We start from the raw sequence: 25,185 nt of genomic DNA, 5'->3' as shown, positions 1-25,185 counted from the left end.
CTGATGATGACCTTCTGAGTTTGTCCAGAGAATTTTCTTGTATAATATGGGGTAGTTTATGAGAAAGTACGTTTTCATTTTGGAGCTATAATGAACACTATACCTTTAATACAACTGTGTGCAGTAAATACCAAAAGTGATGTAAAGATCTGTGAGTGGGTTCAAAGATATGGCCAAATAGGAATACTTTCTTTGGGCCAGAGTGTCTCAGCTTAGAGTATCAGGAGGTGAGTGTGAATGTCTGGTTGAACAACAGCAAAAGTGATTATTTCAAAAGTAACATCCTTTACTTCATGTAATGGAGGATTTAAACCATGCTTTTGCTCAGTAACCTACTTTGAGAAAAATGTATGAATCATTAATCAGCAGACATAATCTAAATTCCACCATGGGGCCCAGAGATGCATGTGAATCAGTAGACATAATCTAATTTACACCATGAGGCCCAGAGATGCAGTTGTCTTTTGTTGGTCGCAGACTGTAAGGTGAGACCTTGAAGATAAGTAAACCATTTATTCAAAGTGATAAGCTATGAGTAAACAATTTTTGGGTAATATAAGCCATGGTCCCGCTGCTGAAGTTTCAGACTCTCTGAGGGGTGGAAACATCTCTCAGCAAGAAGAAGAACTTCTAGAGTCCAACCAACGTCCCGGTCGGGGGAGGTGGAAAAGTTGCTACCAACGCCCCGAAAACCTACTACAAGTGTTGCCTTGCTTCGGCAGTTGGGACCAGTCCAGGCATTGATAAGTATAATTGGGAAGGGCTTGCATATTGTAGTTTGAAATCAGCTTTAGATTAGTAATAAAGATTTGTATAAACTGAAGTGCTCTCGGTGTGTGTCTCTTTTTTCTTTCGGTAGCTTGAACACTGTGACCAATCTAAGACGAACAAAGCGAGAGGTACAAGTTTACCAGAACACTTCACCAGCAGGCATTCTCCGCGCAGGTGAAAGAGAATCAACAGAGCTGCCCAGTTTAAAAAAAAATTCCTAATGCCAATTTTGTCATGACTGGTACATAAGCAGAGGCTGCATTTGAGTTGAGGCATGAGCTTGTTGAAGTGAAATTCTTGACAGGCTTTCCTAAGATCCAAAGAAACTCAGAAATGCCCTTTCTGGGTGACAACTTTGGCTGAAAATTATTTCTGTGCTTTACTGAAGTCTGTCAGAGTGATCATCATCCTTCTTTGCTTCAGGGCTCTGCTGGAGATTCTCAGGATTCTGCAGTATCATTGGCGCAAATGCATAAGGGCAGCAAATGCATAAGGGCAGCTGAATGAGGACTGTCCTCACTCTGTCTAGGGTGAGGCAGTCAGAATGAGGACTCATGCAAGTTTCCAGTTTTGACTGTCTATGCAGGAACAGGGTGCAATTGACTGCATGCATATGATGCTTGATGCACTCACAGATCGTACAGAATCCTCATGGACCTTAAGGCATGATGCTATCATGTCTTTGTTTTGCAGCAATCCACTCTGCAAGCAGAATTATCAGATGAAAAATGTGAAGCAAAAGTCAGGTCTTATTATTTGTCACTTATGGGACACCCAACCAATCAAATCCAGGAGTGGTACAGTCTGTTTTGTCAACAAGAAATTTCACTGGATAAGCTGTTCTTGTGCTAAAGATGCCATTCTGATGGTTTGAAGAATCAACCAGCATCTCTAAAATGCTGGTGTTCCATTACATTCTGCATGAAGTATATAGCAGTGTAGATTGGAGGCACATCCCAGAAAGAATGGATGAATTTTTGAGCATCTGAGGATTGGCAAGGCAGATGAAGGAAATTCAAAAGGAGTGTTTCACTTTTCTGCCAAGGAATCTCAGTTGCTTTCTTCATGCTGAAATTTACTTGGGTTTAAGCCATTCACCCATCTGATTTCCAGATGTGAAACCCCCTATCTTTTGCCACTCTTCTTCAAACACAGAACCATTTATCAAACAATCATACATTCTCTACTTTCCCCCATTGCTCATTGGCAGACCATATCTCACCATTCCATGTTCATTAAAAGGCCACTTGCAACTTACTAACCAAAAATATTCCAGATCAGAAAGAGGAAATAACAAGTAATTTTTATACAAATCAAACAAATTGAAACTTATAGCTCATAACCACTGTTCTAATAATCTCATGCATTCCCTGGTGCACAAAACAATTTTAACTCGTCTTCTTCAAAGGACAATTAGACATGCTATTAAAAAACAAATGACAATCCCCACTTCAGTGGCTTAAGTGGTTTCAGCACATCTTTATAATGTCATCAGGGCTTCCACAGAGATTGCTCAAGCTGTACCTGTCCTGGAACAAACCTTATCACTGGGACCCAAGGCAGCATTCTGTATGAGGCATCAGGTGAGGTGAAACTGATTTGTAAGTGACTTTGATCCTAGTCACCTCTCATGGCCCTCCAGGATTATCTTGCTAGGAATGACTTTCTCAGCTCGGTGCCACAGACTATTAGGGAGTTGAATTGGGTAATGTACAGTTTTGGTTTCCTTATTTAAGGAAAGATATACCAGCACTGGAGGTGATAATTCTTGGGATAAGAAGGTAATCCTATCACAAATGGAAAAAAAAGTTAAATCTGCATTCCTTGGAGTTTGGAAAAAGAAAGGGATGATTTTATTTAAATATTACCTGAGAGGACACAATGGAGAACACAATGGGGGCAGGCATAGGAATTGCTATTCACAGAGGATGGTGACTTTCTAAAGATTATGGAGGCTGGATTAATGGAGATGAATTTTGGAATGATTGGAAAATTGAGGGTTATATGGAACTGGCACAGAAGAGGAGTTAAGCTCATGATTAGATTGAATGTTAGAGTAGGTTGCCTACTTGTGTCCTATTTTTTTGTATTCTTGTGAAAGGCTGTGGCTGGGACATCACACATCCTATTAAAAGTAGCATCCATATTGTGCATACTTTAATGAAGACCTAGAACAGTACAGTAATACTGTGCAGTACAGCACAGGAGCAGGCCCTTTGGGCTCATAATATCTGGGCCAAACATTATATCAAATAAAACTAACTCTCTTCTGCCTGCACAAGATCTATACCCCTTTATTCCCTGGGTAATCATGTGTCTACCTAGAATCCTTTTAAATGCTACTATCATGTCTGCTTGCACCACTGCCCCTGGGAGCCCATTCCAGATACCTACCACTCTCAGTGTAAAAAAAAAAGCTATGCCACACTTCTCATCTTAAATGGATTTTCTCTAGTGTTTCACGATTTTTCTCTGGGGGAAAAATATTCTGACTCTCTACCCTCTCTATGTATCTTATAATTTAATATACTTTTACCAGATCTAATCTGGGTGTACTCATGTAGTTATGTTTGATGTAATAGGAGGAATCCACTTTTTTTATGGACAAAATCATCAAGACAAGTCTTGGAAAATGCAAGAAGGGACCATAACCCACTTGGAGCCCTTGCTGCAGTTTCTAAAGTACATCCTTTTCCTCAATAGGCCTTGAATTACTGTAATTATTTCCTGCTGAGTAGAGCTTTTGCATTCCTGCACCCTCTGCGGATTTTTCATTGCTTTCTGTGACTGCCATCAGTTGTAATAGTTAGACCACTTTTTAATCAGATCCACTGAAGCTGAAGCTACTGCACAGTGAACCTCTCACTCTGAAATGGTACACGAGTTCATGATGAGTGATCCCTTCAAGAAGAGAGTAAATATCATCCTCTTGCTGCACATCAAGTGGCAGGTATAAAGTGAGAGATTAAACATGAGTCAAAATAAGAATATATGGAAATCAGTATGTATATGCACATTTTCACTGGCTCTGACCATATCCAGATGAAGACATGGACTAATATGTCTGGATAGGATATAGTTCTGTACATAATAGGTATGAGGTCTCCATCGCCTCTGCAATGGAAGCCCATGTATCTCAACAGACCTGTTATTTGCGTAACCATTTGCTCTTCAAAGATTAGTTGCAAACTAACGGAACCATGAGCTCTCAAGTTTTATGCTTTCCAAGAAAAGGACAAAGAGATGTGGTGGTGAGATTAATGATATATGTTAAAAAGATTGATGGAGAACATCTAATAAAAGTGACCAGTTTCCATAAACATGGTGACTCAAATGATGGAACTTGAGACATTGAATGTTAGTGTTAAGAGTGATCTTCTGGGTTGGACCAATGAGGGCAAGTTGAGTATGTTAGAATGCTGCGCACATGCCTCAGTGGCTACATTTCCATACTAGCTGAGCACGTTAAACAGCTTGGAGCATTGAAGCCACAATCCTGCCGCTTACTCTTTGTGGCAATCTCCAGTTGTACCTTCTTGGTGTTGTGAGCAGGCTTCTTCCTATCCTTAACAGAAAATATATTTCTTCCGTCCCTTGCTGATTATATTATATCCAGCATGGAATCATTGAGTTTTGCCCATTTTCTCATCTTTCTGGTATTCAATCAGCACTAAAAAATACATCAAATTTCATAACTGCAATGTTCTTTTAAAATAGCAGAGCTAAATTTGATTCATGTCTTTTGTGATAGTATTTCAAATGTCTAATTTGTAAGGAAATGTAAAAATAATGCTTTAATATAGTTTCTGGAATAAACTGGCATGAAAAAATGTTCACTGGTATTCAAACCTGCTCCCATCACATTTGAAATTCAAATTCAATCATTTAAATTTAGTGCAAGAATCAATATTCATTGGTCCTTTCATGAGGCTTGGGTTAAAAATAATGTGTTTACACAGGAAACTGTCACAGTGTCTATGAAAATGAGGCAAACAAGCAGTGAGGTTGTGGAACCTATACAGATTTAAGAAGAGATTCTTGCTGCCCTAAGGCAAATAAGGATGGATAAATCCCCAGTGCCTGACAAGGTATTCCCTCGGACTTTGAGGGAGACTAGAGTAGAAATTGCAGGGGCCCTGTCAGGTATGTTTAACATGTCTTGAGCATGGGTGAGTTGCCAGAGGATTGGAAGGTAGATCATTTTGTTCCGTTTAAAAATAAAGCTCTCAAAAAAAAAATCAGGGAAATTATAGACCGGTGAGCCTGAAGTCAGTAGTAGGTAAATTATTGGAATGTGTTCTAAGAGATCGGATATACATTATGTAGATAGCCAGAAAATGATTAGGGATAGTCAACATGGCTTTGTGTGTGATAGGTTGTGTATAACCAATTTATTAGAGTTTTTCAGAACGGTTACCAGGAAAGTTGATGAAAGAAAGGTTGTGGATGCCGTCCACATGGATTTTAGTAAGGCCTTTGGCAAGGTCCCAAATGTGGGGTTAGTCATGAAGGTTCAGGCATTAGGTATTCATGGTGAAGTAGTGAACTGGATTTGACCATGGCTTGACAGGATAAGGTGGATGATTACTTTTCAGACTGGTGTGCCTCAAGGATGGAGCCGGGATCATTATTGTTTGTCATCTATATCAATGATCTGAATGATGATGTGGTAAATTGGATCAGCAAGTTTGCAGATGACACAAATATTGGAGGTGTTGTGGACAGTGAAGAAGTTTTTCAAAGCTTGCAGAGGGATCTCGACCAGCTGGAAAAATGGGCTGAAAAATGGCAAATGGAATTTAATGCAGAGTGTGAGGTATTGCATTTTGGAAAGACAGACTAAGAAAGGACATACATGGTAAATGGTAGGGCTCTGAGGAGTGGGATAGAACAGAGGGATCTGGGAATATTGATGCACAATTCCCAGAAATTGACATCACGGGTAGATTGAGTTGTAAAGAGAGGCTTTGGCACATTGTCCTTCATAAATCAAAGTATTGTGTATAGGAGTTAAGATGTTATGTTGAAGTTGTATAACACATTAGTGAGGCCAAATATGGAGCATTGTGTGCAGAGGAGATTTACAAGAACATTCCAAGGACTTGAAGAACTGAGTTACAGGGAAAGGTGTTCGATGGTTAGTAAGGAATTACATATGGTGGTATGTGAGTGGAAGAACTACTGGTTTAGAAGGATGTGGATTGATAGGACTAACACAGCATGCCAATTTGGTTGGCATGGATGAGTTTGGCTGAAGGGCCTGTTCCATACTGAACAACTCTGGCTCCAATAGAGAGCATTTTAGAGTGAATGCATAGCCCAGTGGTTCTCGACCTTATTTTTTTCCCCCATTCACGAACCACCTTAAATAATCCCTTACTAACCTCAAAGCACCTTTGGCATAGGATGCCATGGGCACTTTGTGGTTAGTAAGGGATTACTTAAGGTGGTATGAGAGTGGGGAAAAAAGGTTGAGAACCACTGGCACAGCCCATGTTAGGTCACAACTTTCACGACCTGTTAAAAACCTGTGTACTGATAGCTATTTTATAGCTTTACTCCATTGAAGTAATTCATAAATAGAAAGGATGCCCACATAGTTATAATAATAATAGTTGTTCAGATATTCAAACAGAACAGCAATCACAAAAGATAAGAAATGACTGTATAATTTTCTCACAAATAAATGTTAATTTAAGTGATTAGATATGAGAGATATTGAAACAGGTTCTGAGTTAAGATTGGTTATGCATGCAAAAATATAAAGCTGTTGTAGAAATTACTGTAAAATCTAATGTATAAACAGATTATCTTGGAAATTCTTGAAGGAACTTGTGGCCAGTTATGGGGTTCAATGTAAATTTCTATATGACTTATGCACATGTGTGTATATCAACAGTTCAATCAGCAATGGATGGCAATGCCTGCAGTCATACTTAGCATGTTTGGCTTTCTCCAACATTATAACTTCTATCCATACTTGGTCAAACTGGCCTCTCCCTCCCACTGTCACACTGATCTTTTCATTCCCACTGTCAGTTATCTCTCTCTGTTCCCATAATCAGACTCTTTTCTCCCTTCCTGATCCTGGACTGAGCTATTCACTTCAATGTTGGACTAATCACCCATTTTATAAAAGCTTACTGTATTCAAGTTTCAAGCTTTGCTTTGCCAACTTTTCAGTTATTACGAGGTTTGATATGACTCCAGAATCCCAGGAAAATTTTTACAGAGTTGTGGTGGAAAGTATGCTGACTGGCTGCATCATGGTCTGATTTGGGAACACCAATACTCCTGAGCAGAAAACCCTCCAAAAGGTAATGGACACAGCCCAGGACATTATAGGTAAAACCCTCCCCACTATTGAGAACATCTGCAGGGAACACTGCTGTCGGAGAGCAGCAGCAATCATCACATCCTCTGCTCTCGCTGCTGCCATCAGGAAAGAGGTATAGATGCCACAAGACTCACATCACCAGTTTCAGGAACAGCTGCTACCCCTCCTCCATCAAACTCCTCAACAACAAACTCAATCAGACTCATTTAAGGGCTCTCGTGCACTTTATTGATTTTCTTTTTGTTCTCTCTGTATTACAGGTTTTTTTTACATTTACATTTACATTTACAGTTCTTTATTTGTTTAAATATATACACTGTACAATTTTTTTTGCACAACCAATTAGTGGTGATTCTGCCTCGCCCGCAGGAAAAAAGTATCTCAGGGTTGTATGTGATGTCGTGTATGTACTCTGACAATAAATGTGAAGTCTGAATTTGAAATCTGAACTGTGCAATAAGATTTTTTCACTCTGATTTCTGTGTAGTTTGCAAATTAAGAAGTTTTCAATCAGATTGATAGAAATCAGTTTGTGGGAAGGTGCTGAGTAGTTTTCAGGAAGAATGTGTTCCTAAAAATGTGTAAAGTAGGGTAGAGGCTAAAACACCAGTATGACCTGCATTCTGATTTTTAAAAATTAATAATTAACAATATCAATATTTAAATAAATAAACCTGCTTTTATTTAATTAAATTTCAAGAATTACAAGTCAAAATCGTTCTGCCACCAGGATTATGCCGTTGCTAACTAAGAAAACGTATGCACTGATATCACAGTTTATTATATTCTTTAATGTTCCTTTCCCATTAATATCCAAAGTTCATGCAAGAAGTTTGCTGCCACCCACGCCCCCCTCTCCCCACAATCCCACACAGATGGATCCAACCTTCAATGTTTTTCATTCCCTTCTCTTCCTTTTATTGCATGAGGTGTTATGCTGCGTGTTTGTGAAGGATCGAACAGTGAAGATTAGTGAGTCCTGCACTAACTAGTGTCAATGCCTTTGATTCCAACTTCTCTTTTACATGCTTCCCATCCTCACTCACCACAAGTAAAGCAAACTTTGCCTGTTTTAGTGTGACATTAATAGTTTAATAGGTAGGAAGTGAATTCATTTTAAAAATACTTTTTGTTCAAAATTCTTATAATTATCTCACAATTGTGTATTGATCTAGAGCAGATACTGTTTTTCATGGTGAGTAACATTGTTCAAATTTTAAAGTGACCTTACCTGAATTGTCACCGTAAAGACGAAAATGAAAAGGTTCAAAGTTTCATAGTTTCTTTAAGCTGTTTAACTCCTGGGCTCTTGTACTTGCACATGCTTATGCATTGATCACATCAATGAACATATACATTTAAACATCCTGGCCCACACCTTTCTGAATCACAAAATACAGGTACAAAGCATTTCACTCCCAGCTGAGTTTCTTTTAATTCTTTGTGTTCAAAATGTTCAATAATTGGATAAGAATTGGAAGTTATTTCTTACTTATTTACATGCGTTCAATGAAGGGTCACACTCAGGTGCATTTTTCCCAAACATTCTGCCATTATGAACTTTAACCACATTATACAAATGTGCTGGAGAAACTCAGCAAGTCTTGCAGCATCTGTGGGATGCTGTGTGATCTGCTGAATCTTTCCAGCATGTTTGAGCATTGCACTCGACGCCAGCATTTGCAGATTTTCTTGATTAACTCTGTGAACTATAACTGGCATCATTTTCTTATTTGGTTAGTACAAAACTGAATTTAGGTCCATGCAAGTTCCCAAAAGTGCAATCTCATGAGTCTCATTCTCCTTCTCTTTGCAGTCCTGCAACCCATTCTCTCTCACATGTCTACTTATTCCCCTTTAGTTCTTTTACTACTTACCCATACTAAGCGATCATTTAAAACAGACAAAAAAAAAATCAAAGTGCCATTGGAATGTGAGAGGAAAACAGAATATCTGATACAGTCAAAAAAAGAGTGTGGAAATCCAGACACATCCCTGAGATCAGGATTGAATTCAGGTCACTGAAGCTGTGAGGCAGTAGTGCCAACTGCTGTGTCACCTAAATATTTATTTATTCACCTAAAGCTGTATTTAATGGCTTGAATTCAAACTCCTTGCAATCATGTTAGGATTTAAACAATTCAGTTAAGATTGCCTTTAAGAAATAGTTGGAATTGTTTAGGACAATAGTTATCAAGGACCAGGAAGGTAAATATTCTGTTTGACAACTTAATGAAACTCCACTTGAAGGTACGACAAGTAAGGCAACGGGAAATCCAATGCACTTATTTTCAAGTTTTTAAAATGGTTTTTTTTGACAAGGTCAGTAAACCATTTCTCATGGGTACTGAGAAAGTAAGGTGTGCATTTATATGGTACTTCCTACAATGCCAAAATGTACCAAAGTGTTTCACAACCAATGACATATAGTGAAGTTAAATTGCACAAAATAAGGTCCCAGAAACAGTGAATGATTTTTTTTTACTGTTGATTGAAGGATAACAACAAAAAGACCACTGAAATCACACTTGGAGTCTTTCACAGCCATATGATAGGGGAGATGTGGCATTGTTTAACATATCATGGAAAAATACCATCTTTAGCGATGTTGGAGACCCTCAAAAATCCATCAAAAAGTCAGCCGACATGTGCTTAAAATCTCTGAATCCACAATCACCTAAAGGGAAACAAAATTGTAATCACTGAGTCCTTCTGACACCAATGTTGATATATGATGAATAATTAAATAATTGGAACTCGGATTTACTTGTGAGTGATGCGGTGTATTGTAGAAATTAATCCTTGCATGTTTCCTATTTACATAAATCATTTGATAGTTGGAACTAATAATGAACATTAAAATGGTTTTAGATATGGTATAAATGGAATTAGAATCCGAATGTATTGTCATGACCATATCACAAAGTGAGAGGGGACGGGGAGCTGCAGAAATAGAGGATGCGGATGTATTTAGATAAGTTATGCGACTAGGTAAAAAGAATATGTATCAGTCAGTCTTTTGGATAATGGTGAAGAATGGGATGGACAGTTACAGGATGAAGAAAATCTAACATCACAAGATTGAGAAGTCAATATGAATGCAAAAATTAAATTTGATGTGGCCAATATTGAAACAGGTCAAACAAAACGTTGAAAACATTGCCAAGCAAGTTGGCAGAAGTTATACTCCATCTCTATAACAATGTGCAGGGTTTGGCACCATGCTTGAAAGTAACAAAGTTTGAATAGAAAAGAGGAAAATAATTACAGGTATACCCTGCTTTATGAATACTCACTTTACATAAATTTGCTTTTACGAAGAAACCCATGTGATTGCTTTTATGAAAGGATTTTCGCTTTTACGAAAGCAGAGAGCCGATAGAGAGGCTGCGACGCATGCACTATGAGCAGCTCTTCCTCTTTCTCTTCCATCTCAGTCTTCTGTACCTCCCACCACCCCAACATCCGAAGACTCAGCCTAACCACATTGCACATACATTATTTCTACTTTATAGGCTGTGTTTTTATCATATCATTCCTGCTTTTAATAAATGTTAGTGTTATTTTAGATTTTATTTGTTATGATTTGGTATGTTTTTGGGAGTCTGGGAATGCATTAAATTTTTCTAATAGAAATCAATAGTAATCATAGAAAACAGTAGGCCATTTGGCCCTTCAAGCCTACACTGCCATTCATTATGATCATGGCTGATCAGTACCCAGTTCCTGCCTTCTCCCCATACCCCCTAATCCCTTTGGTCACAAGGACCAAATCTAACTTACACATAAATATTGACAGGGAACCAGCTTCAACTACCTCCTGTGGCAAAGAATTCCACACATTTGCTACTCTCTGAGAGAAGAAATTTTTCCTCATCTCAGTCCTAAAAAAACTTCCCCTTTATCCTTAAACTATGGCCCCAGGTTCTGGTTTTTCCCAGTATTGGAAACAACCTTCCTGCATCAAGTCTGTCTAAGCCCTTAAGAATTTTATGTTTCTATAAGATCCCCCCTCAATCTTCTAAATTCCAGAGAATACAAGCCTAGTCTATCCAACCTTTCTTCATATGCGAGTCCCTCCACTGCCGGTATCAGTCTAGTGAACCTTCTCTGGACCCCCTCCATGGCGAGGTTGTCCTTCCTCAGATAAGGCGACCAAAACTCCACGCAGTACTCCAGGTGTGGTCTCACCAAGGCCCTGTACAGCTGTAGCAGGATCTCCCTACTCCTGGACTCAAATCCTCTTGCTATGAATGCCAACATACTATTCGCCCTCCTCACTGCCTGCTGCACCTGCACACCCACTTTCAACGTCTGATGCACAGCTACACCCAAGTCTCGCTGCATCTCCCCTTTTCCTAAACAGATACCATTTAAATAATAATCTTCTTTCCTGTTCTTACCTCCAAAGTGAATAACCTCACATTTATCCACATTATACTGCATCTGCCACATCCTGGCCCACTTGCCTAACTTGTCCAAATCACCTTGCACTCTCCTAGCATCCTCCACACAGCTAACCCTGCCACCCAACTTAGTAGAATCTACAAATTTCAAGATACTGCTATCTATTCCCACATACAAGTTGTTGATATATATCGTGAACAACTGCGGCCCCAGCACTGAGCCCTGCGGTTCCCCACTAGTCACTGGCTGCCATTCTGAAAAGAACCCATTTATTCCTGCTCTTTGCTTCCTGTCCCTCAACCAATTCTCTATCCACCCTAATACCATACCTCCTATACAGTGCTCTTTAAGTTTATACACTAGGCTTCTGTGAGGAACCTTATCAAACGCCTTACTAAAGTCCAGATATACAACATCTACTGGTTCTCCCCTATCCACTCTACTGGTTACATCCAGAAAAAACTCTATTAGATTCGTGAGACATGATTTCCCCTTCACAAAACCATGTTGACTCTGTGCGATGATACCACTACTTTCCAAATGTACTGCAAATGCATCTTTAATAACCGATTCTAGCACCTTCCCTACTACCAACGTCGCTTCTTGGCTTTATGCCATTTTGGCTTACGAAAGATTCCGAGGGAATGCTCTAGTTTCATAAAGCAGGGTATACCTGTATCCTGGTATAATATCTGGTATATTATCGATGATTTTGTGCAGTTGGATAACCAAGTTGGATAACCAACAAGGTCGGGTCAGATACAGCAATGAGCTCTCTGAACCCTTCTCCATTAACAATGGCGTGAAGCAAGGCTGCGTTCTCGCACCAACCCTCTTTTCAATCTTCTTCAGCATGATGCTGAAACAAGCCATGAAAGACCTCAACAATGAAGACGCTGTTTATATCCGGTACCGCACGGATGGCAGTCTCTTCAATCTGAGGTGCCTGCAAGTTCACACCAAGACACAAGAGCAACTTGTCCGTGAACTACTCTTTGCAGATGATGCTGCTTTAGTTGCCCAGTCAGAGCCAGCTCTTCAGCGCTTCACGTCCTGTTTTGCGGAAACTGCCAAAATGTTTGGCCTGGAACTCAGCCTGAAGAAAACTGAGGTCCTCCATCAGCCAGCTCCCCACCATGACTACCAGCCCCCCCACATCTCCATCGGGCACACAAAACTCAAAACGGTCAACCAGTTTACCTATCTCGGCTGCACCATTTCATCGGATGCAAGGATCGACAACGAGATAGACAACAGACTCGCCAAGGCAAATAGCGCCTTTGGAAGACTACACAAAAGAGTCTGGAAAAACAACCAACTGAAAAACCTCACAAAGATTAGCGTATACAGAGCCGTTGTCATACCCACAAGCCTGTTTGGCTCCGAATCATGGGTCATCTACCGGCATCACCTACAGCTTCTAAACACTTCCACCAGCGTTGTCTCCGCTCCATCCTCAATATTCATTGGAGCGACTTCATCTTCAACATCGAAGTACTCGAGATGGCAGAGGCCGGCAGCATCGAATCCACGCTGCTGAAGATCCAAATGCGCTGGGTAGGTCACGTCTCCAGAATGGAGGACCATCGCCTTCCCAAGATCGCGTTATATGGCGAGCTCTCCACTGGCCACTGAGACAGAGGTGCACCAAAGAAGAGGTAGAAGGACTGCCTAAAGTAATCTCTTGGTGCCTGCCACATTGACCACCGCCAGTGGGCTGATATCGCCTCAATCCGTGCATCTTGGCGCCTCACAGTTTGGCGGGCAGTAACCTCCTTTGAAGAAGACCGCAGAGCCCACCTCACTGGAAAAACCCAACATCCAACCCCAACCAACCAATTTTCCCTTGCAACCGCTGCAACCGTGTCTGCCTGTCCCGCTTCGGACTTGTCAGCCACAAACAAGCCTGCAGCTGACATGGACATTACCCCTCCATAAATCTTCGTCCGCGAAGCCAAGCCAAAGAAAGAAGAAGATCGATGATTTTGGAACATTCAGTTTTACAGTCTGAAAATATGCTAAGGTCAGGAGTGAATTACAGATGGGCATTCATAAGTATTCCAGATATTGAGAAAATCGATGCAATATTTTTCACTCAAATTTAATTGAAGACATTTCTAAACTAAATATAAAAATCATAAAGTGAAATGGTAGAGTAAAATAAGACAGCTGTATATTTGGCTGCAGAGTGAGTGAGTTACAGCACTGTGGGCTGAATCCCCTTTCCTCACATTCTTGAACATGAGCAGGAAGTTAAATTTGATCATTTTAGGATGGACACTTTCATTGTGCATCCATGTGGGTAAGATGTGTGGTATAATTTGTTTCATCTCAAACAACAGCAATAGAACATTCCAAGGACTGTTATTTTTTAAATAATATTTTAATTTATTAATTACCAATAATATAACACCTTATCTAACTTATTGAAACAACCCTCAAATATGTGTATGTATGTGTGGGGGGTGGGGGGGTGGGAATACCTAAACCATTACACGTTAGGCACAATTCTGGAAAGTGATTCCAGTCAGTCTTAGAAATCCAGTGTTGATATGAAGACTCAAGCTGAGGCAGAGAAGTGTTTATGAATGAGGTGGGTGAGACCGAGTGACAGACTGCAGAAAACTCACAAAACCTTGACAAATTGCTTCCAGAGTGAATGTCTTTTCAGACGAGTGGTGGCTATAACTCCCGTTTTCCTTTCCTAGGGGAACTGAAAATGATAGACTTTCATAATACTTCCAGAACCCAGACAGGGGTCAGTCCAAAGTGACCATCACGGGTCATGGTTCAAATACAGTGATTCCTCTGCTTCCAGAAACCCAAATATGGGTCAGTCAAAGTGACATTTTCTTTAATCACAGTGGGTTTCAACAATTCCCTTCAAAAGGACCTTTCCTTTAGCAATGATGGGATTTAACAATTCCCCTTCAAAAATGATCTTTTCATTGGTCACAGTGTAATACACTAATTCTCCTCCAAAAATGACCTTTCCTTGGGCCACGGTGGGAATCAAAATTCTGTTAACAGGGAGAAACAGACAAATTGTCCATTACTACACCAGACAACTCCAGCACAGTGATCCTTCAGACCTGCTGCTTCTTTAAAATGGCCCCTGATCAAACAATATTTTGTTTCTTTAATTATGTTAGTCACATGACTCTGCACCTGTCTCCCTGGAACACTTCCTTGATTCTCTTCAGAAGTAATGAAATGGGTACAAGCTGTATCAGTCTGTTGTCAGCCACAGTCATCTCCAAACCTTGCAGAGTTTTCAGCTTGATATGTTAACTCTTAAAGTGACAGTCCCACTAAAATGGAAAGGAAATTTGGAGCACATAATAGTACGTCATGGTTATTATGAGAGGGCATTCCACTACTGGCTCTACCCTGCACACTGTTTTCTGATTCAAATTTGCAAAATAAATGTATACTAATGTTTGCTACAATGTGGTTCAGAAGCCTATAAACTCTCTTTCTTGGAGATCAGCAAAAACATTTGCTTTCAGATTTATTATTTTCTAGTTGAGAGCTAGGCTATTGTATTTAATTCTTTAAACCAATCTCCCTGAAAAATCTACCTTGGAATTTGCACAATCCTGAAGTTGTAGAGACAAGTATTTCCAGTATTTAATTGTAATGCTCCATGCTGTTACTGTTATAAACTACAAATTCATACATTAAGGTACCCCGTGTGGTCTTTGATAAGTATATACTTATTGGCAATGGGATATAAAATGCTTCAGTAGTTCTGTTGTGGGATCTTTAGCTAAAGTGATGCTGGCAACTTGTCAAATTTAGCAATTCATTTGAATTGTTTTTGACATTAAATATCTCTGATGGTATTTTTCTTGCAGAACTTAGTGTAGATGAACAGTTGGAAATATAGAGGGGGAGAGGACCATTTTATTATCAAAAACCCATATGGAGGGAGATAATGGAAGAAAATAGAAATATGGTTAATGTCTGCCTTTCTCCATAGCTTTTTATCTGTATATCTATCTGGCAGCCTGTCTGATTGTATGTCTGTCTTTCTAACTACCTATCTGACAAACCACCAAACTACCTACCTAGATATTTACCTATCTAATTATCTACCTATTGTGTCTGTAGGTTGATTATATGTTGAAGTAATGTCTTCAGGAAAGATTGGGTCAGTAACAACTCTTAAGGGTAATTCAGTGGCATTTTAAAGGTAGATTTAGAGTGAAGTTTGCATGTGATAAAGCAAAACTGTCATTATCTGTAAATTTCATCTCATGTTATTGATTAGAGAGTATTGCAAGCATCCTACTTATCCAACAATAGACCCAGAATCTGCTTGCAAGTAACTAGTCTCCAATTGATTGAAATCATGAAAGTATCAAAATTTCATCATCCTTGTGTGATATTAACAGAATATTGTGTTATTTTCTATGTTCCAGTATTACGATATATAAACAAAACAATATGCCATAATTAAAAGTAACCCATGCAAAAATTAAACCCATAGGAGTCAGAATGGGTGATATTGAAGTTGTGAGATAAAAATGGCAGCATTCAAGATAGGACATCTGGATCAATGGATGAGGGGATTAAATCACAATCAACAAGAAGGGAAACTGTGATTTTTAAAACCATTTGATTGCAGTCAAAACAAATGCAGGCTCCTCTGGATGCCAAGTCAGTAACCTGTCAGAATAAGGAAAGAACATTCAGGGTGATATTGAGAAGCTAGATTCTTTCTGAAGCCTAGTGTTACACTCCAAAGTACCCACCTGTCAATCACCTCCTGATCCATTTGTGGCCGAATCTAGGATTTCCACTTTGGTCTTATTTGTCACCTCACTACCAAAAGAATTGGAATGAGAGCAAATTGAAGAGCAGGCTCGAAATGTCGGCAATGTATATTTGTCTTTTATGGACACTGAAAGACCAGCTGAATTCTTTCAACATTTTGGTGTGTTTTTACAACAATCACAGCATCTGCAGACTTCCATGTTTCACTAAGTTGTTATTGATACCAAGAAACCAATAAGAAGAAGAGGAGGAAGAAGCTTTCAGAAAGAATGTGGTCATGGAATTATTGCTTGCAACAATGAGAGCATATCCTTCTCCACTCTTTCCTTGCAAAATGCAAAGTACTGTATATCATATGATAACAGTGAATTTCCTGCTGTTCAAAACCTTCTCCTTAAAATCAATCAAGTAGTTGTCTCACACCACATTTTCCTGTGTTAAAAGTGGAGAGAATATCTTACTGGTTCTCCACCTCATAGCATCCAGCACCTGGGTTGGGAAAAGACATTGTCTCGGCTGTGCAGGGAGGAGACCTGCAAACCACCCCCGCCCAAAAAAAAACGGACATTTACCAGTAGTGAAAGATATTTGATCTTGAAAGTTTTTGGAAGTTTCTAATGTTGAAGGACATTTAAAATTTATTAAAATAAAAATCAAAAGTTGAGAAATATTTATCAAACTAAAAATCTGATCATGAGAACTACATATAAATACTTCTTAGTGATCAAAGTAAAAAGGAGTGACATCCTATCATCTCCTTTCATATTTTACAGTATTACAAGCCCAGAGGACCCCAAAATCCAGCAGCAATAGATATATCAGAGAGAGATATTTGTTGTTCTAGGTCATCCACAACTGATGTACTTCCATCAGTTACCTCAGTGTCTTGCTGACGAAACTTGCTCTCTCAAGGTCCTCCAGATGATAACATCTTTCTATCAGATCACCACAGATTTCCTTTGTTTTTTTTTATTCCAAGTGAAACATTAAATAGCCAATCCTCTCCTCTTGAATGAACCACAAGGGCTTTGACCAGGCTGTCTTACAAAAGGACTGTCCACAAGCTTGCCAGCTTGTCCTGTTCCAGTCCTAGCTACTTCTGCTGGCTGTAACACTATACAAATGATCTCTGTTTCTCTCTCTCTATCTCCCTCTCTCTCTCTTCCCCTCCCCTCTCTCAGAGAGAAAGCCCTTTTTTCTCTGCTTGCAAAACCACATGACCCTCCTACAACAGCAAGCTCTCTTCCAGAGAGCAGTGGCTCCAGCATTCTGTTGCCTTTGACAAACAATAATCCATTAGTGAAGTCTCTTGAGCACTCTTCAAAGGTCTTGCAACTGCTCTGGTGCCGATACGTCTACCATGGCAGAGCTCCAGTATTTTAAATAAGATCTGTTTTAAAGTGTTTGTGCGTAACCTTCTCTAACAAACCTTTGCCGATTTATCTCCCCAAAACATATCTATATACTCTGACACAACAGTGCTTGTTCAAGTTTGGGACTTCCTTCAGTTTCACAGCTGTCGGCCGGGTGTGCCAATGAGAACCACAGGTAATGGCCAGCAAACAAGTCTTTCTTCACCTCACAGCTCACCCAGTGTAAAAGGAGCGGTTTTGTTCTGCTGTTACTAACATTGCAAGAATATCTAAATATACTTTTATGTACAGAAGCGGTGCAGTGCTTTGCATCAATTTAGACATGCTAGTGTCTGTGAACTCATTCTCTTCGTATAGCAGTTTTTCTCTTTGTTTTCCATGAGCTGTTATTAGAAAAGAACCTTGTCTCTCTGAGTAATTAACACCAAAAATGTGTAGGGTTGCAGATGAGGTGAGGTAAGGTTTGCAGTTGGAATAATTGCAGCTAACATTTTTGTCTGTTTGTGAGAAGTGGAGATATGATTGAGGAACTCAGCATATCAAGCAGGTTTAGGGGGAGAAAAAGAATGGTTAGTGTTGTAGGCCAGACCAGTTAATTATACCTGCTGAGTTCCTCCAGTAGAGTGTGTTTAGCTTCTGATTCTAGCATCTGCACTCTCCTTTTTGTCTACATGATTCTGAAACACCTTCATGGCTTCTATAAAGGCCAAATCTACAGCATATGCTTCTGTAAATAAAGGGAGTCCACTGATTTGTGATTGTAATGCGACAAAATAATGTCATTCAGTGTGTTTTTTTTTCATTAATTTAAGATATTTTAACATTTATTTTCTTAGAACAAGCAGACTGAAAGTTTGGAGCATAGCTTCTTCACTCCCATAGCTGAACCCTCCTAGTTTTAACCTCTGTTATTTACAAGAACAGCATGAGAGGTTGTATTTGGAAATCACTTGCTTATGACTACAGCAGTGGTACAGCCTATTTAAAGAACTGCTGAGCTCATTCATCTGCCTTTCTCAGCCTGTTTCCTTTTATTTTTAGCCAAATCTATCAAGCTTGACAAGCGGGTAATTTGAGCCAGCGAGAAGCCTTTGCTTCGGGTCTTTTCACAAAGTAATTCTTCTGTTCCTTCCTGGGAAGGCATCAAACTTGTCTTGATCTCCTCAGACGATCTGTTGAGTCATGTGAGATCTTGAACACAAAGACATACTCAGGCAGTGTGGGGAGTGCAGAAAATTTGCTTTGCAGCAGTAGGATGGAAGAATGCAGCAGATTCATACTTTTATCAGTTCAATGTCATGTGTACCACAGGGGCTGGTACCAAAGTAAATATTTGACCTGAAAACATACCTTAGATTAACAAGATTCTGAGTAAAAGTTGAAAAAGATCTTGTGCATGTTTTAAAGCGCTTCATTCAAAGGACTTTTGTTAGATTTGCACCAAGTTGTATTTTTTCTCCGGGCCTTCTCTGGGGATTGAGGCTAATTTGGCTTTAACTCTGGTTTGGTAGATTTGAAGGTGGCTCATGAAGCCAACCTGGGAAATGCAGATTCTTCAAGAGATGGAGCAGGAAATGCCTAATGGGGTGGGTGGGAACAATTTTTGAAGCAGTCTTCTCTCTCTTTTTCATATTTGTACTGCTAAACATATGGGCTCAAGGTTTTCATTGTAATTTTGAATGATTCTCCTTCACTTTCAGTGATCATGCGCTAGAGATTTCCAGAAGTCAGTGTGGATGCTGCATTTCTTCAAGGAGAAAAGACATCCTTAAACTTTTCCTTTGTACATTTGGTGGTCATTGACAGAGTCTGGAATAGAATGTCTGTTTAGAGTCTGGTGTCAGGCGTACAAAACAGCATTGTCTGCCCAATATAGCGGAGTGAGAGTGATTGGAGCCTCATTGCTAGAGATGTTGGATACTGAAAGGTAACCATGGGGAGACTGATAAGTATACTTTCACAGTAAAATTGAAGGTGTGCACTGGGTAAATTTGTCTTGTGTAATAAGGTGAAGGAATTGACTTTACAATAACCTTAGAGAAAACCATATAAGCATTTTTTTTAAATGTCCAAGTCATCTAGATTCAGTCACTAACACTAACCATAATCTTGGAGGAGATTCCACTTTAGTTTGTAAATTTGTATTAATCTGGACTCCTTGCAGTTTCAATTATTATGGGAGCATTATGGAGCGGCAAGATTTGCATCCTTGTAAGCCAGGTTCAAATGTAGGATGAAAGAACAATGTATTAGCTCTGCACCATGCCTAAACAATATAACTGGGAAACAGGTTGTTGTCTGGGGAGGAGTGACTGGAGTGATAGTCAGTGGGGAAGAAATTTGGTTTTTGTTCTATGTGATTTGCTAGTTCATATGTTGCCACCTAATAGCCTGAATACATCTAAAATGGTCTAATCTCAGAAGATAAGCAGGCTCAGTACTTGGAGGGGAGATCGCCTGGGAACATCAAGCACTGTAGGTTTCTGAAAGGGGCGCTGGACAAAGTGATGACTCTCTGACTGCCTTTCGGTAGACAAAAGTCAAAGAATTTCATGTATGTTACATTATAAATGTAGTATTGCATGGCAATAATGGAACCTCTGCCTTTACCTTTATGTTGTACTTCCAGAATTCAGTTCCATTAGATTTGATTAAGTGTGATGTTAATAAAAACATTTCTTCACTCAGTTTTTCCTCATTATTCAGCTAATTTTCTATCTATTTCCTCACTTTGATTTTATTTTCCACAGCTTTGAGCTTCACTAGAAAATAGCGCTGTTGAAGTTTATGAAATCCTGATCAGCACAGCTCAAAGATTAACCATGGCTGGTTCTTTAGGGTATATATTGTTTGTAATCTAAAGGTGTCAGAAAACAAAAGAAAATATTAAATTGAATTGAAGCAAAGTGGTCACGTGATCATATTTAATGACACATTGATTGGAAGTGTTAATCATTGAAGTGCTGAATAAACTAGAGCAGTGGTTTTCATCCACAGACCATCTTAAGCACTTAACATGAACCATCTAAACAAACCCATCGATCACCAGTAGTGGAGGTTTGCTGGTGAACTCAAACCCCTTCCTGGACCACTGGGATTTTTATTTTGATTTGGTGGGAAAATGTTTCAGAACTTTTCTCTGATCGACCAAATTTACATCTGGATCTGGCTGCTCCCGGCCTGCCTCTCAGTCAAGGACCACTGGAGCCATGGACAGCCTAATAACAGACCCATGAACCACAAGTGATCTGTGGACTACAGGTTGAGAAATACTAAATCATTGAAACTTTGTTGAAACATGCTTCAGTTCATTGGAGCATTTATTATTGGGGGGGGGGATGTGGTTGGTGAGGGTGTTTATCTTTATGTGTTTAAGATATATTCAGGCAACCTAATGTGGCCTTTTCCTTAATTGTTAATTTTTAATTCTTTTTTTACAGGCTAAGTTTGGAATTAGGTCATCTTTATGCTGGAGTGAAGGCCCTGTGGAGGTGGAGTGATGGACTGTTAAATATGCACTCAGAATGTAGTGACTATTCAACCCTTGGGGTAGGTAATTTGTTTCTGAAAATGTACAATAAGGTGTTTTGTATGGATTTTCACTTAATGTTCTGTCTATTGAATAGAGACTTGAAACACAATATTTAATCATGTCAATTTATAGAAATAAACATTTTACATTACTTCAGAGGGAACATTTGTGTTTACATAAACTAATATGTGTAAATTTTACAACATTAACCGAAAGACCAATAACTTTTTTGCTGATGAAAATGGGATCGAAGGGCATTTAAGACCTGTTAGCAACACTAGGCAAACATTGAAATCAAATGTGGCATTTATATGGAAAGGCTACTTAAAAATAATCTTTTACCACATATCACCAACAAACTGGGGATGTAATTTTCATGTTGTAGCCTAAATATCTTGCCCTAATTTGCTGTTAAAATAGTTTGGCCCAGTATTTGAAACAAACTAGACCCAAAATGTTAACTGTTCTCTTTCTATAGGTACTGCATGACCATGTTCTGTTTTTGTGTCAAGATAACAGCATCTGCAGTTTTTAAAAATTTTCTGGCTCAGAATTAATTGGCGAAAACATGCTACTTGTTGCTTCCCGACTTACTAGATCGTACTTGATTGAAACATGTCTTGAAAATTCAAAATGATTCTGTGCAGCACAGTGTTCTGATGGTAACATCACATGGTTTTATCTGGCAAGCTTCAAGATTCACTTACCATTGGTTTGTTAAACTATGACCCCACCTGTAAAAGCTATCAAAAAATTTATTTTCAAAAACTGTTAAAAATAGATTACAATAAAAATAATTACAAATAAAAGAATTAATATACACAAAACAATATAAAATAATGAAATATATTTAAGTTCATATGATTAGTTAAAAACATGTAAATTACCTACAGCTTGTCATTTTTCTTCACAGCTCTCGTTTCCATTGAAATTAATGATGTCATTGAATTAATGTTGTCTAGCCTTGAGCAAGTTCAGCAGGCAAATTCCGCAGCTTAAGTTTGGGGAATGACAATGCATCCCAAGACCCTTCCTGTTTGGGGTTAGATCTGAAGAAAGTATTTAAGGGTGGTGATTGAAGATGCATTCAAAAGAGATCCGTTTTAAATCTCTGGGCTGAAAAGTCGGGGTATGTGCGAAAAGTCGTGCAAGCTTAGGTAATTGTAGGCATTGTTATTGATGGCAGGGCAGAAAGTTGCGTGTTGGGCTAAGCTTGAAATATGGGCAAAGATTGGCTATAAGAAATGCATTGACAAGGGTGAGGAGGGCTGAGATACTGTGCTCGAGTCATGTATTTGAAACTGAGATGTTGATTAAAAAAAGCAGATCAAGATGTGTGACAAAGTTTTGTGAATTAGGCAACGGAAGAATGTGCAGCTCAAAAATCTGGAGGTTAGTATGCAGCCCAAAAGTGACAAAGCTATGGATCAACACCGATGAGATGAACATGTCATGATGAATGTTTTGCAGGGTGTGTGATATTATGTAAGCATGCTGATGTACAGAACATGAGAGATTCTGCAGGTTGCTGAGGTTTTAACCATCAGATTAATTTCAAGTAGGATTGCAAGAAAAGGGTTGGAGTGAGGTCGAGTGATTTTTTTTTAGAACCTAAATATTGCCTTTGTTAAATTCTGGTCAGTTCACGTTTATTCATTGACCCAGTTGAAAGTTAAGTATGGATATGATCATTATTTTCTCCATGTCACTCACTGATGCTCCAACAAGCGGCAAACATTAGTTTAACATTTCTTATCTATTTTTGTGCAGCATTCTTATTTTGAGTTCACATTTGATGTCCTTGAAATTTACCAATATTCAGCATTGAACAGAACTATTAATGGGGATTTTGAAGCTAGCCATAAGCTCCTCAGTTACACGAGCAACATAGCCACAGGTCACTTTTGCCCATTAAATCAGGGCTGAATCTGACATTTTGCCTTCTGTGTGAATTATCCACAGGGATTTTTTTTTAATTTAGTAATTGAGGACAGAGAATTCAGACAGTGAGTGGAGGGGAGGGGGGAGATATTTAACAGGAACCAATGAGGTAACTTTATTTACACAGAGGGTAGTGAGTGTATGGAATGTAGGAATCTCCTTCACTTTTCCATGACACTATCAAAATATCTAATGTTGATATTTTAGAAGGAAGCTAGTTTTCAGTCCATGAGTAGAAAAAAATTTCATAATTGCTTGAAAATAAGTCAGCAAAATTATCAAATAATGATTTTCTCAATATGGTTTGGTTTGAAATTAAAATGTATTTATTAATGTGCAGACATGGGAAAGCCTTGAGAGGGTCAAGTGACCTGGATTTAAATGGTTCAGTGATGATGGAAACTCTTGGAATGCAATGAATCAACCCAGAATGGAATAGATGAACTTGGTGAACCTACCTAGTAAACATGACAAATTCAGGCATCCCTTATCACACGCACCAAAAAAAACAGTGGACTTTTGTCTGGTGTGAGTTTGTGCTCATCTAAAGTGATAACAAAATCAACATGATTATTTCATGTTTAGGAGGTCAACAAGAACATGGAGGGAAGAACATTTTATTTAAAGAGAACTGATCTAAATCATGGCAGTATCTCAACATTTGACAGGAGAATAACATTCAGTTTGATGTGGTAGACAATTTTATAGCTCACGGCACAGAGGCATATCCAGTGTAAAAGAGATTTATGATGATTGTTACAAATGAATTAATGTGCTGAGGATTGTGTGATATGGAGTCACAAAGACCATAGAGGTAGTTCAGGATGATTTAAAATGTCTAGACAATGGGGAACTTCTTTACTCAGAGAGTGCTTACTGTGTGGAATGGGCTTTCTGGGAAAAGTGGTGGAAGCAGGGTCAATTTTGTCACTTAAGAAAGAGTTGAATAAGTATATGGATGGGAGGGGGATGGAGGAATATGGGCAGAGTGCTGGTAAGTGGGATTAGAGGAGGGTACTTGGATCAGTGCAGACTAGAAGGGCCAAATTGGCTTGTTTCCGTGCTGTAATTGTTATATGGTTATATATGGTTATGGTTAATACAGTATGCAATTAATATTTTGAATGCTCAGTTACATTGCTGGACAATAAGTGATTTCTGAAATAATGCAAGAGCTCTCTCAGATCTATATTTCATTCTTTGACAACTCGTGGGGTCAGAGTAACACAGCACAGAAGAACTTCCTTTGGATCAACTTGTCCTTGCCAATGAAAGTGTCCCACCCACACGAGTCCCATTCACACTTTGGCCCATATCCCTCCAAACCCATCCTATCTATGTCTTTGTCTAGTTCAGTGGTTCTCAAACTTTTTCTTTCCACTCACAGACCACTTTATGTAATCTCTATGCCATTGGTGCTCTGTGATTAGTAAAGGATTGCTTAAGGTGGTCTGTGAGTGGGTGGGGAAGGTTGAGAATCACTGCTCTAGACCCAGTTGTTACTGAAATATCTTGCTTGAGAAAAATTGTCATTGGCCCACTCCCTTTGGATTTATGAAACCATGTACATAACGAGTCAATTAGGTCCAATTAAAACAGTTGTTTTCAAACTTTTTCTCTCCACACACATACCACCTTAAATAATCCCTTACTAATCGCAGAGCACCAATGGCATAGGGAATACTTAAAGTGGTATGTGATTAGAAAGAAAAAGCTTGAAAACCACTGGTCCAGTTTATTCCAAAATGTTGCATTAGAACATGCCTCAACTACCTACATTCCATACACTCACTACCCTCTGTGTAAATAAAGTTACATCATTGGTTCCTGTTAAATATCTCACCCCCTCCCCTCCACTCATCTTAAACCTATGTCTTCTGTTTAATGATTTGCCTACCCTGGGAAAAAGACTCTGCCATCATCTGATCCATTCCTATCATGATTTTGTGCACCTCTATGAGATAAGCCTTTACCTTCCTGCACTCCGAATAAAGCCCTCTCTCTTTTGCTCAGTCCTCAAATGCTGGCCACATCCTCATAAATCT

At 39.1% G+C, this 25,185-nt stretch overlaps 1 protein-coding gene across 20 annotated transcripts in view; it reads left to right on the top strand.

Annotated features, from left to right (window-relative positions):
• Positions 1-25,185, top strand: part of bach2b (BTB and CNC homology 1, basic leucine zipper transcription factor 2b) — a 328,595-nt gene that overhangs the window by 89,258 nt on the left and 214,152 nt on the right. For all 20 annotated transcript variants that reach the window (XM_069887051.1, XM_069887050.1, XM_069887063.1 and 17 more), the window contains one exon: positions 21,108-21,216. In XM_069887051.1, coding sequence (XP_069743152.1) covers positions 21,108-21,216 — 109 coding nt within the window. The remainder of the gene's footprint in view (positions 1-21,107; positions 21,217-25,185) is intronic.

This window comes from Narcine bancroftii, chromosome 6 (assembly GCF_036971445.1).
Source record: "Narcine bancroftii isolate sNarBan1 chromosome 6, sNarBan1.hap1, whole genome shotgun sequence".
NCBI classification, from domain to species: Eukaryota; Metazoa; Chordata; class Chondrichthyes; order Torpediniformes; family Narcinidae; genus Narcine; species Narcine bancroftii.
Note: the sequence above shows the minus strand (reverse complement) of the source record. Positions and strands in the feature narration are given on the sequence as shown.